The sequence below is a fragment of the Bactrocera latifrons genome, unplaced genomic scaffold (assembly GCF_001853355.1).
Source record: "Bactrocera latifrons isolate USDA-ARS-PBARC rearing strain unplaced genomic scaffold, ASM185335v1 scaffold_311, whole genome shotgun sequence".
NCBI classification, from domain to species: Eukaryota; Metazoa; Arthropoda; class Insecta; order Diptera; family Tephritidae; genus Bactrocera; species Bactrocera latifrons.
In genome coordinates this window covers 327,902-348,500 of record NW_017536753.1, presented here as the reverse complement: position 1 = coordinate 348,500, position 20,599 = coordinate 327,902, and the positions used below count along the sequence as shown (strand labels likewise).

General features: G+C 37.1%; 1 protein-coding gene across 1 annotated transcript in view; it reads left to right on the top strand.

Moving 5' to 3' along the window:
* The window catches only part of LOC108970869, a 32,682-nt gene extending 12,865 nt beyond the window's left edge, over positions 1-19,817 (top strand). The window contains exons 2-5 of the mRNA XM_018936550.1: positions 8,500-8,699; positions 9,336-9,510; positions 19,225-19,411; positions 19,594-19,817. Of these exons, the coding sequence (XP_018792095.1) occupies positions 8,500-8,699; positions 9,336-9,510; positions 19,225-19,411; positions 19,594-19,717 (686 nt within the window). The 3' untranslated portion in view covers positions 19,718-19,817. The remainder of the gene's footprint in view (positions 1-8,499; positions 8,700-9,335; positions 9,511-19,224; positions 19,412-19,593) is intronic.
* Positions 19,818-20,599: the final 782 nt, after the last annotated feature.

Genomic DNA, 20,599 nt, shown 5'->3' with positions numbered 1-20,599 from the left:
TGGTTCCAAGATAGACGAAATTATCTACAACTTCAAAGCTATGACTGTCAACAGTGACGTGAGTGCCAAGTCGCGAGTGCGACGACTATTTGTTTGATGACAGGATAGATTCCACGCTCATAAAATTTTTGATCCTTGCATACAATAAAACTGATCTAAGTTTGTTTGATGTCCTGGTTCGAGGTAAAGGTGCTCCCATCTCAAAATTTATCGCAGAGATCGGGAAAAGTAATAGTCCAAAGGTGGCAAGTCTAGAAAATAGGGTGGGTGTGGTAGCATATCTTATTCAAGCTGGAAATGTTTTTTCGAGTTATTATACTGGTGATACACTATACCTTTTCTATTAATTAACTCTGACGTTTTCTGTTTGAATGCATCACTAAATTTTTCTAGCTGGATCACTATACTCTTCAGATTTTATTTTTTTCAATATTTATTTATTTATTGGATCTGCTTGGTAAAGCCTAACAATAAGTATTCAAATCTCTATTTAAAACTAAAAAGCTCAATAATATGGTTGATATTTTTTGGTAGAACGTTGTTCTCTAGTAAGCTGATATATTACTTTTTTTTAAACGCGTTTGGGTTGCAGGAATTTACCAAGGTATTAGCGTCTATCTCCTTCTTAGAACTATCAAGGTTTTTATGGATATTTTCATTATGCATGTCCCGTAGTACACTCGAGACTGTTCTAAGTGTTGTTTTAGAATGGAACCTTTGTATTATACCAATGTTGTTTGCACAGGTCATACCCCACAGTGGAATGGCATACATCCAAATCGGTTTTATAATTCCGTTGTATAACAGGACTTTGTTATCTAGGCTAAGTTTAGAATTCGAAATTAAATTTACTCGCTATATATTTTCGCCACGTAGTTGAGCTACATCTAGAAAAATAGCTGAATATTACTCTCTATGCTTGAATGTTTTCCTGATTTCGTTGGTAATTCCATTTTCTTGCTCTACAGTGCCATGTTTAGCATGAAAACCAAATTGGTGCGTTGGAATTAAGGAAAAGAGTCATCTTTGATAGTAACACTTTTTCAAATATTTTAGAAATACAGGGTAAGAGATTTATTGGTCTGTAGGAAGACGGCTTTGTTAAGGCTTTCCCAGTTTTATCTATCATGACAGAACCGTTATAGCAATATTTGGTAACTCAATTAGCATTTTCGGAGAAATATTATCTTGTCTTGATGCTTTTTTCGGATTTAGCTCTTTTATGATTCTAGTAGCTTCATAAGTAAATGTCCTAATAGACACAAGCGACTCGTTTGCGATATTGGGCAAATAGTTTGAAATACCTTTTCTAGATGATTTGCAAAGCAATTTGCCTGTTCCTCATTTCTACGTGCCCAATTACCATTCATCTGTCTTAGAGGCATGCTGGAATCTACTGGTGGCTTAAAAGACTTTTGGGCTATTCAAAGTAAGTTTTTCCTGCTAGAATTCGGCCACAGTCTCTTTATATATAGTGTTGCGTTCTTCCTCACTTCAGTTGAAGCAGAATTTAAGACGAGCGTCTTAACTGCCATACACTTTTAGATCACCTTTTCTCATTTAGTTTTTCTATTTCATTATTAGTGATCTTTTTAAAGCCGACTGTTTTATTGTTTCTTTTTGGTGTTGCCAATATAGCTGCATTTGTCATTACATCATTAAATCATCTTATACTTTCATCAATGTTTCTGTATTTATTTTGCAATAACTATTGATGTGGCTGCTGATATATTGTGTATACTTCAACCAGTTAGTTTTATTAGATGCAGAGAAACTTTTGGCTCAAATATCATGGGCTGTTCGTATAACTTTATTAGTACAGTTGAATGATCAGATGATAAGTTCATGTATCGGCTGTCATAAGCGATCTTTCTATATTTTTGAACACAGCAAAATCTATTAGGTCTGGTATTGTCGACTTACCAGGAGATATTATATCATGTTATTATGATTATTCATAGTGTAGTACAGCTGTCGGATTAATAAGACGTGAGCCCCAGTACGTGTGTTTAGTGTTGTAATCTCCACCTGCTAGAAATCTTTGACTTAGCGTTCCAAAAAGTCTTTAAATTCGCTGTCAGTAATTTTAAAATGAAGGTGACAGTACATAGCGTTAGGGTTAAGTCACAACCCCGATTTGCATAAAATTTTAGAGCATAGTTGTTTAACCAATTTCTAACCAATACTGCCGTGCCATCATGCGCTTTTCTAAATATCGGTATATTGAAATTATTTTTATTTGTTAGATGAGTTTGTAATATAAGAATTACATCTATATTTTTTTCATGCAGAAATGTAATAATATCTAATTTATGTGGGTAGCACCGTTAGCATTCCATATACGGATATTTGATTTTGTGAATAGAGAAAGAGCTAAGTACAGGTGTAAAATTATATGTATACATTTAAAATTTATCACTCATACACTGACCGCCTTCGACAAAAGGTTTATTAGAAAAGCGAACAGTTTTGAAAAATGTTTGGTTATAACGTGGCTCACTCTAAAGGTTTTCGTGCAAGGTTTTATCACATTATATTAATTTGTTCTTGATAGAGGAATGTGAGAGAATGTGCCACGCACAGCGTCAAACTTTTCGCCCGACAACCATAATGTCGTCTCATGCCATCTCGTGTGTCGAATTTTTCCTCAAGGCGAAGTTGGATGTTGTAGTTTTAAAGATTTGTTGGCGTTTTGTGGGCGTAGCAGTGGTCCGATTACGCCCATGAACTCATCCTTACTTTCTTGCTCAGAAACACTTGTACCAAGTTTTATCAAGATATCTTAATTTTTATTCAAGAAATCGCTTTTTCAGACGGACTGACATTTACGCAGTCACTTGGATTTCAACTGGTAATATTATCCTTATCATTTGTGTAAATACATATACATCAGAATATTGCTTAACAGTACTCTGTGCTCGAATGCCTTTCTGGTCTCGTTAGTACTGATACAAGGTTTGTCCGGAAAGTAATAGGACTGATTTTCTTCTGCCTCGGCTGTACTTCGGAGCGTGCGTGCACCGACTGTATTCGGTAGAGGGTGTTCCGAGCTAACGAACAAGCAGCTGGTCAGTTGTCTCCGAGCACCTGGAGAGTCAGAATAAATAAACCCGTGACATGTTTTTTTCTTGTTCTTTAACTCAGACCGTCGACTAAATATTTGTTTAATTGCCAAGATATTAAATTCATCAAAATTTGTTTTTCCTGACATTGTGACGGAGTTCTTAAATATAGGCAAGAAATCACCGCCGTTTGGAAGTTGCGCCACAACAACGCCCCGGCTCACACCTTTCTTGTGAACAGCCACCTAACCATGGCCACCATCCCAACGCTTCCGTAGCCGCCGTACAGCCAAATGTGCCCCCGGACTTTTCTTGTTTCCTTACCTGAAAAGGCCGATGAAAAGCGAGGATTTTGAGACGACAGTGTGGATCCAAGCAGCATGCCCCTCTGCTTTTAAGGCTATTCCGGAGAATGCCTTCCGTGGTGCCTTCAATGCTTGGAAATCCTGCTCGACGCACAAAGAGCCTATTTTGAATGTAAGATCTTTATAAATATTTCGGAAAGGTAGGGTGGGTAGCAGACAGCTGTGTTTAGTCTTTTCCGACTTTCCCTGCCATGACGACCTCCGACTTTTCCATGTATATGAAAAATGGCTGAAACTGAAAACTGTGTGGAAAAGCAAAGAATCTCTTCTACATCAATATTTGGTAGTCCCACCAGCATTAGTAATTTTTCATATCTTTGATGATCCACTTTATTTCAACAGTTGAAGTTTTAAAACAAACGCAATTATTTAGCACCTGTAGAAAACGTGATCCTGTAAACTTAGTTGAATCCCTTGCCCGTCCGTCCATCTATGCAAATTGTAACTTGAGTAAAAGTTTAAATATTTTGATTAAACGTGGTTTTAAAAGTTGTACATAAGAGAGGAAATGTGTTATTAGTTTTTGTGCATAAGTACAAAAGGTACTTAAACGAATGATTTCCATGTAGTTATTTAAAAATACATACGGACTACATCTCACAGTACGACACAGACAGATAAGAGGAATTGGTACTTAATCGAGATCGACTGAGTGTCTATATCTTACTCGCTACGGTCAATCCAAAAGATGTACAAATTTAGAGAACGTCTTATTCTGGAAGTAATACGTTTGCATTGGCCCTACGTTCTAACTTGAGTTTCTTCTTCGTTATTAGCGTAGACAACGTTTATGTGGTTATAGTGAAGTTTGCAACAGCGCTCTAGTCGTTCTTTCTTTTCGTTGTTTGGCGCCAGTTGAAAATTCCACGAAGCCTGGTCCTTCTCCAACTGATCTTTTCAACGGAATGGAGGCATTTGTCTTCTTCTGCTTCTCCTCGTGAGTACTACGTCGAATGATATCTGTGCTTTAGTGTTTTCGCCCATTCGAACGACATGATCTAGCCAACATAGCCACTGTCTCTTAATTCGCTCAGCAGAACGAGATTAATGAGTGACTTAAAGTGTTTGGTTTTTATTCGTCGAGAGGACTAACTTGCCTACTCAGTCCGAAGAAACAACTGTTGGTAAGGGTTATTCTGTGTTAAATTTCGAGACTGAAATTGTTGGTGGTATTAATACTGGTTTCAAGGCATAAGAAATTATCTTTGACTTCGATGGCGCATGGTGAATATCTGGTCAATTGTTGGTTTTCCAGGTATAAAGTTATACTGATAAGGCGAATCAGTTGGTTGACGGTGGGCTATAATCTCTCACAAAATACGCTCAGCAAAACCTTATATGCTATGTTGAAGAGGTTTATCATACGGCAGTTGGGGCGGATTGTGGGTCTCCTTTTTTTAAATTCTAATCGTCGATCATACTCACCCAACCACTGCCATTAGTTACTAGATCATATCTTTGGTTTCTACAAAAGTATGATCCGGTCTTGAAACCTTCTGTTAGTCGTTGAATTTTTCGAGCAGCTTGTCAAGCTATTAGTACTCACGCATTTCGGCCACTCTCTCTTTGTATGCACATGCGTATTGCTTCCCTCTTTAATTATCGGTATCCATCCCATCCCGCACGTGTTGTGTTTGTTTTGTAATGTTGCAAGTTAGGCAGTCTGTTATCTCTCCACTGCGATACGACAGTTTGAAATGCCGTCTCACAGTCGTGGGCGCAATCAGCGATAAGTTGATGAAATTCGCTTTGACGCGGATTGTGGCTAGACGTTCATCTGCCGGGGTGAATGCCAGGACTCTGCGACGGACTCTTTCTTTCTCAACAAATGTCACACCAAATTGGCGCTCGTTTATATGTCTACTGCAGTAAATGCCACAAGTATTTACTCATATCAGTCCTTGTACCGTCTATCGTATTTCAAGAAAGGACATGACCGAGCTGGAAAGTGGCACCTTCCCAATTAAGGAACCGAACATTCCATGTCCATGTCCTTTTGTAGGAGGTCGTCATCAAAAACGGGTCACTCATCCGAGGCTGTTTTGTTGTTTTCATTTGGGGTGTTTTTTTTACGTATCACGTCCTAAACCCAAAGCAAAAAACTAGGAAGGTATGTTTCACCTTACTTGATCTAAGACCGGAAGTCATGAGGTGCTTGAGACATATGAATGTGAAAGAACCATTTCTGGCCACTACCAAGTGATCAAAGAACTTTCCTCACATGCATAAACTTCTACACATGACTTCATCTTCCACTTTTATTAATTTACCACAGTTAAAAAGAGGCATAAATATACAACTGCAGCCTGAATATCTACCCTTCCAGCAAGATAAGCCTTGGTGAGGACAAGTAGTTTAGGATACCTCTTACATTCCACTCTGAGCCAGAAGTATCACAGTGCTAGCTACGACCCTCTTACTGTTAATTAATTACTTTTAAAGAGTCAGAACACTATTTAATTGAGAGACCCCCAGAATTTTAATTTTCTTTTTGCCATGAGAGCTATATAGTCAGGGTAGGTCTAGATCCTCGCGTTCCTTGGGACTTTCAAGTCCTCCTCTTCTGTATATTGATTCTGTGAGTACTTATATATATCAAGTCTCTCTTAATAATAAGTCCGCTACGGGCACTTTGGAATAATATTCTGCTTGAAGATCTGTTGTCCAATAATTCCAGAGCCAAATAGCTTCCCTTTATGTTTCTCAATTTTCAGATGACAGGATCTTTCAAGGGTAAGCCCACATGATGCTGAAGTCTTTGAGGCAATCATCAATCGCGCTGGCAGATGGTCAATGCACCTGTCGAACTGCTTCGAGATCGAAGCTAATATTTCACACATACGTTTTCGGATAGTTACGGAACAGATTAAACCAAAAAAAAAAACAACAATTTATATTTGAAATTTATATTTTTCGATGTAATGGTTTGGTGAAGACCCAGATATAATCGCCATCTGACGATGAGATTCCATTACTGCTGCTGGCAATTTCACTTCCCACGTCATCTCTACCAATATTACTGAGTTTTTTCGACTCTCATTTAGTTACAATTTTTTTGATTGATTCAATATACATATCTCTTAAACCACTTAAACTACAATAACCAAATTCGCTCAGCACAAACCCCTTTAGCAACCCTACCGCCACTTATAAAATTGTTGAAATCGGAAGATAACCGTTCACTACCCTTATAACGGTTCTGTTAAATACCTCTAAGATAAATTAATATCTTGCGATAAATTAATATCTAAATACGCCAGGTACATAAAATTATCACGCGAGATGATAGATCGGTCATTGTGTAAGATATATCATAGAAATATCCAATTTTCTGGTAATATTATGTCTGTGTGGGTTCCTATATATCTAATATAGGGATTTTGGAACTTTCGGTGACTTACCGGTTTTTCGAACATCCGGCTGACTGTACTCATACATAAAGACTGTACATAAGTGTGGTACTTTAATGAAATTCTGGGAACATTTTATTAGTGTGTGACATGTTAATTGTGATTTGTGTTGGAAAACTTCGGTCAATTCTACTGAATCAGTCAGTAAGTATTATTTATATATAAAATAGCTTCGAGTATAGCAATGTCAAAATTAATTCCGTTATAGCCCGTCTCTTTTTTTGCCCCCAATAGATTCAATTTCAACCGTTTAAATTGGTTAAAATCTTCGAAATTTTAGTGAAACTATTCAAGCACGGCGGCGAAGAATTGATAACAACAATCTGCGCCAACTACCGTGGGATAAACATCCTCAACATTGCGTATGAAGTTCTATTGAAGGAATTGTATGAAAGACCGTCTACAAACGGGTTGGACCTTATCATTGTGACTTGAGGCCTGAAAAATCAACAACCGACCAGATATTCGACATGCGCCAAATCTTGGTAAAGACGCGTGAAAAGAGAATTGACACGCACAATCTTTTAGTCGATTTCAAAGCTGCTTTTGACAGCACAAAAAGGATCTGCCTTTATGCCGCAATATCTGAATTTGGAATCCCCGCAAAACTAATATGGCTGTGTAAGCTGACGTTGAGCAATACTAAAAGTTCCGTCAAGATCGGACAAGGCGACTCACTATCGAAAATAATTCGAGCTGCAGAACTTAATCGAGCAGGTACAATTTTCTATAAGAGTGGACAGCTGCTGATATTGATGTCTCAGCACTCGCGCCGTTAGTTCTGCTTTCTTCAGACTGGATAAGGAACAATAGTATGACGAAAAATCTCAAATAAACAAATAACAATCAATAACTTTGAAGTCGTAGATAATTTCGTGTATCTTGGAACCAGTCTTAACAACAAGGACAATGCCAGCCACGAAATCTAATGCTTAATAACCCTTGCCTACAGGTGCTCTTGAGGAACAACCAAACTCTATAAGTCGCTCATTATTCCCTTCCTGTTATATGTTGTTATATGTTACGTGTTTGTGAGACAAAGGTTCTGCAAAAGGTTTATGGTCCTTTGCGCGTTGGCCACAGCGAATTTCGCATTCGATGGAACGATGAGCTATATGAAGCCATTGACTTATTGGCGCAACTTTGAGAAAAGAAGAAACAGCACGCTGTTGTTAACTCGGCTATAATCGAGTAAGCGGTGTCTACAACAGTAAAGAAGAAGAGGTTTATATACATATAGTATATTAAATTTAACCTCTTTGACCGATTTAATATCTCAAATCACACATATGTATCATGTACATACATATATCATTTGAAAATGCTTGTGATATAATTTTAGCTGACGTGATCCAAAATATATCAGTAAAACTAAGTCTAAGCTAGTAACATTAAATAAGTCACGTATTTTCCAAATTTAATTGTAATGAACTCACTTTTTTTTTTTTTTTAATAATGAATGTTGAATTATAGCTCAACATTTTTTAATATAAAGTTTTACCAGCCCCTGAAATAATTTTCGAAGCGAAGAACTTAGTCCTTCCTTCAGGTGTTTCCAGCCTTGTTTCTTGCAAGTTATCAGAGTATAAAATGTTCGATTACATTCAAATTTAGCCCTTCCTTACTTGTTAAAAATTCTATTAGTATTACAAAATGTTTAAGGTGCTTTTTTGCTGACGCCTCTACATGAATTATCAATGGAACGAGCTGCAGTTATATGCGAGAAAATGAATTTCAAGGGTTGTTTCAGCCTAACGAAAACTGCTACGGGAATTCTTTTCAAGTTTTCACACCCAGACGATTATCAAGCCGTTTACAAGAAAGGATTCCACAAAATAACAGGAGCGAGATTTTATCGAAAGGTAAGCTCTTATTCAAAACAAATATTAGTGAAAAATACCTTTCCAGCGGTACATTAACTTTACCAGTCGTTAAATTTTTCTCCAGTAATTTCTTGACTAGCTAAATTTTTTTTTGTTTGTGCACAATATCTTTTAATAGGTAATGTTATTTTGACAATATTGGTCTTTCCAATTTTTCTGAAATCCACAGACACGGTCTTATTCACACGCGCTTAAAACAAAACCAAGAGTCTGATTCGGCTAAAATGTTGGCAGTTGTCGTTAGAATGTTCAATACAAGTATAGTAAATATATTTTGCGATAATGTGGGCTAAGTCATTATGGGCACACCATTGCATTATCTATATCGATTTCTTCAGTTCGCACTTATTTATTTGTAACACCTAAAGTTATATTGTTATACCTTTTTATGCAAGTTGCAAGAGTAATATAAAGTTAACTTGTTTAATACTTGTATTAACTTTTGCAAAAGTATGTAATATACGAACTTAGCCATTTCTTACTTATTTATTTTTCTTTTTTTTTAAGGAAGGTGTTTATTTATTTTATTGTTAATAATTTTCACATTCCTGTTACAATAATATTCAAAATAATTCACAAGAAACTAATTACCATTGGATGAATATATCTTTACAGATAGCGATTCCCTGTCGACCGAAAAAAACATTCACTCTCTTTGTTATGGATGTGCCTGAAGATTTACCCGTCGAAGACATTAGGCATGCATTATACAAGTTCGATTCTGTAGTTGAAGTAGTACGTCTTCATTACCAAACTCAACAATTAATATCAAACGAAAAAATTCAAGAAGGTAATTATAGAAATAACATACTGTTAAACTTACGTAGTTAGTAGTTGTTCACTAGGTCTAATTACCATTAATGCTGAAGTGGAGTGTGGCCTATTTTTATACTGTCCCAACAATTGTAAGAAGTAAAATAGTTTTGTTTACCAATTGGCTGTTTCAAACTTGACGAGTTGAATTCCGGCTTTTTATGTGACCGTCCGTCTACTCGTGAAAGCGATAACTTGTGTTTATGTATGTTGATATATCTGGATAAAACTTTCTACACGAATTTCTTTTCACTAGAGGTTGTTGCTATTGTGAATGATCAAAATCGGGCTATTAATTACCTCGTCTACATAATGCCCTTAAGTGAGAAGTTATAAAGTGCTATAACTAAGACAGAAAGTAATTTAAAAAATTAAATTTGGCGCAGGTATAACAGTAGGAAGAGATATATGTGATTAAAAATTTAATTTTGGAAATTTGAAAATTATGTCAATCAAACTTATTGGGCATAATTCTCCCTAACGTTTTATAAAATAGTAAAAGTAGTAAGTCAAAGAAAATCATTTCTAATGTTAATACTTCAATACTTCCCCTAGCCCATATACTTGTACCTAATTGATTTTACCGTATATAGTAAAACTGCGAAATATCATAACGAAATTCAGATTCAGGGATAGAAATGATTTGCCAGTTGTTAACTTTGTTAATTTTTAAGTTACTGTGGACCCTAAGTTTAATTTTAATCTTTATACCATAGTCTTGAAAGCAAACAGTGTATTGCCTAATTGCAAACAACGTAATTGGTCTAATAATTTAGAGATCCGTATGTTACTAAAACAGTATTTACAATTTTGGTTAGACCTATATTCGAATATAGCTCTGTTGAATGGAGCCCTAGTTAGAGTCGGTACCAAAACAATTTTTACTTTTCGCCTTTGAGCATTTCTGATGGGATTCTAGGTTAAGTCTTGCTCCCTTTATTAGCCGTTTAAAATTTATAAATCTCCCTACATTTACTAGACGTAAGGAAAGGCTTGGCATTATATTCTTAGTAAAAACCCTGAAAGAAACAGTTTTTTTCCTCAGTTAGGTGTACTTTTATTAAGGGATGCCGCGGCGGCGTTAGCGCGCCGCGTTGCGTGTATTTAAGTATGTCGTGTATGGCGAAAAGATTCCATACCGATCGAAAATATAACCATCCAAATAGTGGGCGCTCTTTATTTGGGTTTATGTAAATATCTTCTAAGCTACTTAAACTAAAATTATTAAATTCGCTCACACCGAACTCCTTTAGCAACCCGATCGACACTGCAAATATAGATAAAATCGGAAAATAACTCTATTCACTCGCCATATATCACATATTTCTGCCAATATGTGAGTTATCTCAATGAAACTGAGAGAACGTGTTTCACTCAGAACTGTGTGTTTTTGCGAAAACTTAACCTAGGCCCCACACAGGGTTCGTCCGGAAAGTAAAAGGACTTATTGATTGATGAGCGTGCGCGCATCAACTGAATTCGCTAGAGGGTGTTCCTAGCAAAGGAACGAGTGGCTGGTCAGTTGTCTCCGAGCACCTGAAGAGTTAGGTCAAATATTTTCGCGGGACATGTTTCTGTGAGAGGTGCAAGCCGAAAATGCAATGATAAAGATCGTGCTGGAAGACCTGCGACTTCGACAGACAACGAAAATGTGACTTATGGGCGTAAAGTTTTGAACTCAGACCGTCGACTAAGTATTTGTTTAATTACGCAGATTTTAAATTTATCAAAATCTGTGGTTCATGGCATTGTGACGGAGCACTTGACATGCGCAAGGTGTGCGCGAAGATGGTCTCAAAAGTTCTGATTGGAAGTTGCACAACGACAACGCCCCGCTCACACCGCCTTTCAAAAGCCGGCGTCCCAACGTTTCCGCAGCTGCCCTACAGCCCAGATGTGAATTTTTTTAAATCGAGTAAGTCCCTTTACTCTCCATATAACTAACATCAGGAATTTCGAATATCCGTTTGACTTTACTTCATATCATTGGTGATTGTATGTGAGGTACTTTATGAAACCCACTACCATTTTTTTTAGAATGTGGCAGGTAATATCTGCTCATTCTTTACTGGCGATTATAGCCGAGTTAACAACAGCGCTCCAGTCGTTTCTTCTTTTCGTTACGAGGATCCAATTAGATATTACAAGCGGAGCCAGGTCCTTCTGCACTTGGTCCTTCCAAAGGAGTAGAGACCTACCTCTTCCTCTGCTTCCTGGGTACTGCGTCGAGTACTTTCAGAGCTGGAGTGTTTTCGTCCATTCGGACTACATGACCTAGACAGCGTTTTCATATATTTCGTACAGCTCATCGTTGCATCGAATGCGGTTATTCGCGCACAGGACCATAAATCTTCCGCAGAACTTTCCTCTCGAAAACTCGCAACGTCGACTCATCAGTTGTTGTCATCTTCCAAGCCTCTGCACCATATAGCAGGGCGGGAATTATGAGTGACTTATAGAGTTTGGTTTTTGTTTGTCGAGAAAGGAGTTTGCTTCTCAATTGCCTACTCAGTCGAAAGTAGCACCTATTGGCAAGATTTATCCTGCGTTGGATTTCCACGCTGACATTGTTGGTGGTGTTTACGCTGTTTCCAAGATAGACGAAATTATCTATGACTTCAAAGTTATGTCTCTCAACATTGACATGACAGCCAAGTTGCGAGTGTGACGACTGTTTGATGGATTATAGGATATATTTCGTCTTGCCCTTGTTCACTGCCAGATCCATTTGCTTTGCTTCCTTGTCCAGTCTGGAAAAAGCAGAACTAACGGCGCGGCTATTGAGGCCGCTGATATCAATATCAAGAGGTGGTGTGTGTCAATTCTCCTTTTACGGGTCTTTTCCAAGATTTGGCGCACGGTGAATATCTGGTCGGTTGTTGATTTGCTAGGTCTAAAGCCACACTGATAAGGCCCTTAAAGCTTATACGCGATGTTGAGGAGGCTTATCCCACGGTAGTTGGCGCAGATTGTGGGGTCTCCTTTTTTGAGGATTGGGCACAGCACACTTAAATTCCAATCATTGGGCATCCTTTCGTCCGACCATATTTTTACAAAGAAGCTGATACATGCTCCTTATCAGTTCTTCGCCGCCGTGTTTGAATAGCTCGGCCGGCAATCCATCGACCCCCGCCGCTATGTTTAATTGCTATTCGAACTTCTTCATGGTCGGGGAATGATAATGTCTGCTCCATCGTCATCGATTGGGGAATCGGGTTCTCCTTCTCCTGGCGTTGTACGTTCACTGTCATTCAGCAGGCTTTAGAAGTGTTCCCTCCATAATTTAAGAATGCTCTGGGCATTGGTGACTAGATCACCTTTGGGGGTTCTACAAGAGTATGATCAGGTCTTGAATCATTTTGTAAGCCGCCGCATTTTTTCGGCCTGTCGGCCTGCTTATCAAGCTCTTCGCACTCACGCATTTCAGCCTCTTTCTTTTTCTGTCTGCAAATGCGTCTTGCTTCCCTCCTCAACTCTCGGTATCTACCCATCYCGCACGTGTTGTGGTCGATCGTAACGTTGCGAAGTAGGCAATCTGTTTTTTCTCCGTTGCGACACTGTACTCCTCGTCGTACCAGCTGTTCTTTTGCACTTTTCGAAAACCAATGGTTTTGTTTGCAGCTATACGTAAGGAGTTTTAAATACCGTCCCACAGTTCCTTTATACCGAGTTTTTGAAGAGTGCTCTCAGAGAGCAGAAGTGCAAGCCGAGTAGAAAATCGTTCGGCTGTCTGTTACGATTGCAGCTTATCGACGTCGAAGGCTTCTTGAGCTTGTTGACGTGCGCTTTTTGCTGCACAGAGGCGGTTGGAAATCTTGGCTACAACAAGATAGTAGTCCGAGTCGATGCTAGGTCCTCGGAACGCACGCACATCAAAAAACCCTGGAGACGTGTCTTCGAATCTCTATCCCACCACGAATCTCACACCAAACATGCGCTTCTTTATATGACCACCTACTTATCTCAGTCCTTGCCGCGTCCATCGCATTTCTTGGACGGCGGTGATAGCAGCCTTTATTTTCGTGAGGACATTAATCACCTGGGCGGCGGCACCTTCCCAATTAAGTGACCGGACATTCCAGGGGCATGCCGTCAATTTGTAGTCCTTATTTCGTTTGCCGTGGTCATCATCATCGAAAGGGGGTCTCCAATTTTCAGTGGTTTCTTTGTTTTACGTGGCGGGTCGCAAACCCAGCGCACAACACTATGCAGGGGATGTTTCGCCTTCTCACTTTAGCTCGCCTTCAAACGGATGTTCTTAGGCTACCCAGAGGATACTTGGTCGAAGACCGGAAGTCGTGATCTGTTTGTGCCATATGTAAAAATGTAAAAGAATATTTTCTGGCCACTTCCAAGTGAATGGCGATCAGAGAACTTTCCTCACTTTCGGGAACTTTTACACATGACTCCATCCTCCAAATATCGCTTGGCAAAAATCGATAAAGTATCACTTCGATTCTCTGTTTGACTTTTTAAACATTAAGGTATTTTCAGGGTTTTTATTCGTGCAAGTTTCAAGAGTACCGGGTGGTACCCGGACTTAACCTTTCATTACTTTTTTAAACTTAGGTAAAATATCTTTTATAAAATTTTTTGTTTGTTTCAGAAACATTGATAATTTTTAGTTTATCTTTAATTGACAAAGCTCAAACTATTTTACCATCCTATTATTATTCTATCATAAGAATAGGTGACAAATAAACTCTTTTAGGTTTTTTATATACGTTTCGGTGTTTAATCTCTTCTCCTACTATATGTTTTTAACCAAATAATTATTTATTAAATCTGCTTATATAATTTAAGCCTAACGATAAGTTTAATAATCTCAATAATTATTGAATTACTGTTTTAGTTCAATAAAATGTAGTAATAGATAGATGGAACGTCATAAAAACACAGGTAGATCTCTTCTCTGAAACGTATTCGCAGGATAAGATTTTCGCTAGGGGATTAGGATGATTTTGCTGTTTCGACAGATATTTTTACCAAGTATTTGTCACTTCTGTGTTTACCATTGGTAGGTGTTGAGCTTGTACCACGATGAGCCCTTTAGGTTCTTTTTTTTGGAATTGTTCCGCAGGCAGAGATAATTGTATACCATACATCATATCGGCTTTATGAGTTAATTGTATAGATAGATTTTAAGATTCAAGCATTGATTTAAATTTTTACCCAATAACCAATTTAGGCTGGCGGTTTTAAGTTTGAGGTGCTGTAGTTTTGCAGAAATGTGGCTCTTCCAAGTCAAACGCTTATCTACATACTAAGGTTAATGCTAAGATATTTAACTTCGTTTGCATGAGGGATAATTATGTTGCTTAATTTCACTGTTGGGCATGCTTACATATTTTGAGAGAATGAGACGTGCTTATATTTTTCCTCGTTCACTTACATATGCGAAAGGTTGACAGCCAACTTCCAACGAGTTTTAAGTGATTGTCTAGCATGTTCGTGGTTTTCAGTGTGCACTCGCTTCCACATGAAATAGCGGTGTCGTTTGCGAATATTGAGGTTAGTAGTTTTGCACTTGGTAGTATATGGTATTGATCCCAAAATGCTGCCCTGAAGAACTTCAGCTATAATCGGATACACCTCTGAGATAAATTCTTAACTTCAACTGTAAACCGCCTGTTAGTAAGGTATGCTATGAACAGCTGATGAAAGTTTTTTGGCAAAGTTGTTTCAATTTTAGGTATCGAATCGTAATCTTTATCGTAATCTTTATCGAATGCTTGGGCCACGTCGAGAAATATCGCTGGGCAGTACTTTTTCAATATATATATTGGATATATGATTTGGAATAGTTTCATATTCGTGGAGAAAAGGATATATATACATATATATATAAAAAGGCAATCTGTTCTTCAGATCATCTTTGCGAAGTACTTCTCTTTTAAATTCTTGTCTCAACTTTTCAATGCCACCCTAAAGTTTAGATATTTTCCGAAAATATGGAAACAGACGCAGATTACCATGATAGCTACGCCGGGAAAAGACGCAACGCAGACGTCATTATATCGACAAATTAGCTCTATATATATTTATATGATCTTGCGGTCTCTCAATTTCTACTGGTGGTGTTCTTCTGCTCCTCTACTCTTAATCTTTATATATAAAAAAAAGTACGTGTTACGTTGTTTGTCCGCGTTGGACTTCTAAACTACTGAACCGATTTCAGTAAAATTTAACACATTGTGTCCAGTTTGAACCAACTTAGAAGATAGGATAGTAAAAGCAATTCATAAATAAAAAATACAGTGAAAGCACTATTACACAGACTCTATTAAGCGGGCATATCTATTAACTGGACAGGAAGGCTGACATAGAGAAAGCAGCCTTAAATTCGTTATTTTTTCCCAATAAAATTTATTTCTATGAACATCTGCAAAATTAAACCTCAAGTACAATCCCTTGGTCTTATACCGACGAAACGTTTTTCTCTTTATTCGTAAATAATTTTCACTGTACTGAATAGTTTATTATATGAATAATAGTATAAAATGTATACCACAGCAACGCGTGGCCAGATCCATAAGTTTCAATATAGATGACGATGGTGGAATCGATTAGACTGCTATTATCGGCGCAATCTTCGATTTTCTATTACAAAGCGTTCAATTAGGCTTTTAGGGATTCGAGTAATATTATCATGACTGGCGAATGATTTTTGATGATTGTGGAAAATGATGTTTCAGTCTTTTTCGAATCAGAATAGTTCTGCCGCCATGCATTTTACCATCTCGATGGTTTGTGCTATAAAACATATATCCAGCCATGTGAAAGTTGTTCTTGTTCGTTAAATTCGTTTCAGCTTGTAGCATAATATCAACTTCCTCTTCTTACAGAAACTTGGTAAGTACCTCGCTGTGTTGGCTAGTGTCGTTTATGTTCCATCTGCATATCTTTAGTTCACAAATTTTTTAATAACTATAGCAAGCCTGAAGTCCTGAATAATATTCTGCATGGTGGACATAAATTGTGTCATCACTGCGTCAAATTAAGTATCATAGCTTTTACACCCCACCCATATTCGAGTTTGAGGACATTTCGACGGAATTCGTTTTTAATGCATCTGCAGTTTTTGTCGGAGTTTCTTATGCTAGAGGCACCATATTAGCCATCTGCGCGCGTTTACCAGTAGTTTAGCTATAAGTTCTTTAAAAACAGTTGCCCTCGATTGCTAAGCAGTTAAATCTTCCATTTGTCCATTTCATTTAGATGAGCGATGTAATTCACGATAAAGTAGCAAAAATTTCAACCTATAATATAATGGGGTGCTAAGGAGAGTATTATAGTTTTGTTCACATAACGGTTGTTTGTAAGTCCTAAAACTAAAAGGTTCAGATATAGGGGTGTATATACCAAAGTGATCAGGGTGACGAGTAGAGTTGAAATCCTTTTGTCTGTTTATCCGTCCGTCCGTCCGTCCGTGCGAGCTGTAACTTGAGTAAAAATTGAGATGTCATGATGAAACTTGGTACACGTATTTCTTGGCTCCATAAGAAGGTTAAGTTCGAAGATGAGCAAAATCGGCCCACTGCCACGCACAAAATGGCGAAAACTGAAAACCTATAAAGTGTCATAACTAAGCCATAAATAAAGATATTAAAGTGAAATTTGGCACAAAGGATCGCATTAGGGAGGGGCATATTTGGACGTAATTTTTTTGGAAAAGTGGGCGTAGCTCCCCCCCCTACTAACTTTTTTGTACATATCTCGAAAACTACTATAGCTATGTAAACCAAACTGTATAGAGTCGTTTCTTTTAGGCATTTCCATATACAGTTCAAAAATGGAAGAAATCGGATAATAACCGCTCCCACACAAAGGTTATGTTGAAAATCACTAAAAGTGCGTTAACCGACTAACAAAAAACGTCAGAAACACTAAATTTTACGGAAGAAATGACAGAAGTAAGCTGCATCCAGGCTTTTTTAAAAAATTGAAAATGGGCGTGGTGTCGCCCATTTATGGACCAAAAACCATATATCAGGAACTACTCGACCGATTTCAATGAAATTCGGTATATAATACTAACACCCTGATGACATGTACGAAATATGAGTGAAATCGGTTCAAAACCATGCCTTCTTCCAATATAACGCTATTTTGTAATCCATCTGATGCCTTCTCTGTATAATATATACATTAGGAACCAATGATGATAAGGTATTTGAGCTGAGGTATCCCTTGTGGAAAAATTCGGTAAATTGGTAAATCCCTCAAATATTTTCATGTAATTCAGAAGGCATCATTTTTATACTCTCGCAATAAAGTTGCTAATAACGGTACACATATATCGTCAGATATATGGTTACATATACCAAGGTGATCAGGGTGACGAGTAGAGTTGATATCCGGATGTCTGTCTATCCGTCCGTGCAAGCTGTAGCTTGAGTAAAAATTTAGATATCTTGATGAAACTTGTCACCTACTGCAGCTACAATGTCTTTCAAGACAACTACTAGACCCTTCGACCTTTTTAACTGATCATTGTTATACGAGAGAAGTCTTACAACTTGGCAAAATTTCCCTATATTTGGTGCCTATTAAAAAAATCTTGTTTTACTAATTCATTAGAGCTCTGTTGGCATAGATATATTGGTGGGGACTTGGCAGTTCCTAGCTGTTTGAATGGCATTATTCGAATAGTGCAAAAAGAGTAAACATTGCGTGCATTCTTGATAGGGCTCGACTTTCGTGGTGGCTGGTGCTTTTCTTCGGGTTATATACGAAGTTGGAGGACCGTAAAGTATGAGTTGAACGCTTAGCACTCGTTTTATTTGTTTAGCACAGTTATTGTGCGCACTTTCGCTAGAAACATTTTCCACAAAAGGGCCACTGAAGTACTATAAAAGTTGGAGATTTTACTTCGTAACTAGCTGATAACTCTAGTTTGCTAAAGAAAGTAGCAAAAAGAATAATTTATTCCATGTGTCAAGCAAAAGTCAAAGTTGTAAATCGCTGCTTCTACACTCTAACGTACCTGTACCGAGGAAGTGTTATTATTATGGTTATTATCTCATGATGCTTAAATACATCAAATTGTTATAAAAAGTAATATAAAAAGTTAATAGAATCCATACAAACTTTTCCCTCTCTCCCATTCTAATTTTAAACTCTTTGTATTAAGGAAAATATATGATATTATATTGTTATAAAATTTTGTGGACAGGTTTTCTCAAACACAATGCGCTTAAAGCTGAATTTGGATAAAATCGGTCTACACCTCGGTCTTGGCCACATATCCCTAATATAATGATTTCCGATTCTCTGATTGACTTTTCCTAGTATACCCACTATGTTAAAGGGGCTACTTTGGATTATCACGTATCCCTAATTTTGTCAATGGCTTGTAATAGAAATGAATAAAATAACAAAACTGATTTAATCCATTGACAGTTACGTTGCGTAAGGAGTAATGAATTCTAACGGATTTTATTACACAGAGTGAAATTAAAATTTATAGTGAGAATGTTACCATTACGAATTCCTCTTATTAATTGATCAGTGAAGGTTATATACGAGAATTAAAAGTCATTGAATGAAAATTTTCGGAATATTTTTAAATGAATGACTGTATACACTCTTATGAGTTTTAAGTTTTTTGAAATATATAGAGCTTATGAAGATTGATATTCGGACTCATCTAAAAATTTCGCTGAACTTATTCTCTCATGAATTCTTACAGTTAGAACTGAAGTTGCTGAGAAAACAGACCGCCGAGAATCAACTACGTCGGTAATTCGAATAACATTGGCTTCAATGGATGAATATAATATATTACTGCAAAATGGACTAAACTTTTACGATGCGACATTTTTTCCAACAGAAGCAAATCTTCAAATGAAGGATGTAAAAATTGACTATAAAAGACGGTATATAAAATTCATTTAAAAAAGACTGTCATATAAAGAAAATATCTGTTTAAAGTGTTCACCTGTTTTCATTATATGAAACTATTATTTTATTTCTGACAATCTTTTGTTAAACGAGTTTCTTATTATAGAATAATACATATGAGAAATTTTTAAAATGCATATGTATCTAATTATTTTAGAATTTTCGATGGAAATAAGAGTAGTCGAGTCCGTGAATTGCTTCCTGTTTTCGATGCAACTGGATTTTGTAAATTGCCACCACCATCAAGTAAACTTATTAAACCAACAAGAAGTATAAAATAATATATTCCAATAAAAACATTGCACTACTATGATTTACGAAATGGATTTTGCACATGATATTAATTCTTAAAACCCTCGTTTAATTCTTTTTACATCTCTAATCAAATAATAAATTTAAAAAAATATATGCAAAATTCATTAACTTTAATTTGTTTTTATTAATAGTAAGTATGCATCTAAGAAACAGGGTGGCTGATGAATTTTGCTATATTAAGAAACTCAAATAATTTTTTTTAGTGTATAGAATTCATTTTTCTCTTATTTATGTTAAAGCTCATTCAATTTTATTAAATATAGCTTAATTAGTTTTAAAAATAATGGAATTTAAATGCCCCCCCTGCTCGCTGACGCATGTGCGGCATCTTACCAAAAAGTTGTTCATTCCTGCTTGGAGAGTTGAGACAGGAATAGCCGCAATTGTTTCTCGAATGGATTGCCTTAGTTCATTCAAATTTGTTGGTTTTGCTTTGTAGACTTCCTGTTTGCAATAACCCCACAAGAAAAAGTCAGGTGCAGTAAGGTCAGGCGACCTGGGTTGCCAACGGAATGTGGAGTTTCTGGATATTATTATATCTTATTGCGAAATTTTCGTCGCAATTCTGTCATAACAGGTTGGGCTATGACACATAGAGTTGAAAGAAATTCTCATTCGGCGTAATTCTGGATAGAAAAACTCTCTCAACATGCTCAAGTAACGGTCTCCAGAAACCGTAACGGTGTGGCCGTTTTCTTCGAAGAAGTAGGACCCGACAATGCAGCGTGATGAAACTGCACACCACTCTGTGACACGAAGTGGATGCAATTCCGTCTCATGGAATATCTGTGGGTTGGAARCACTCCATATTCGACAATTTTGTTTGTTTATGTTGCCGTTTAAATCGA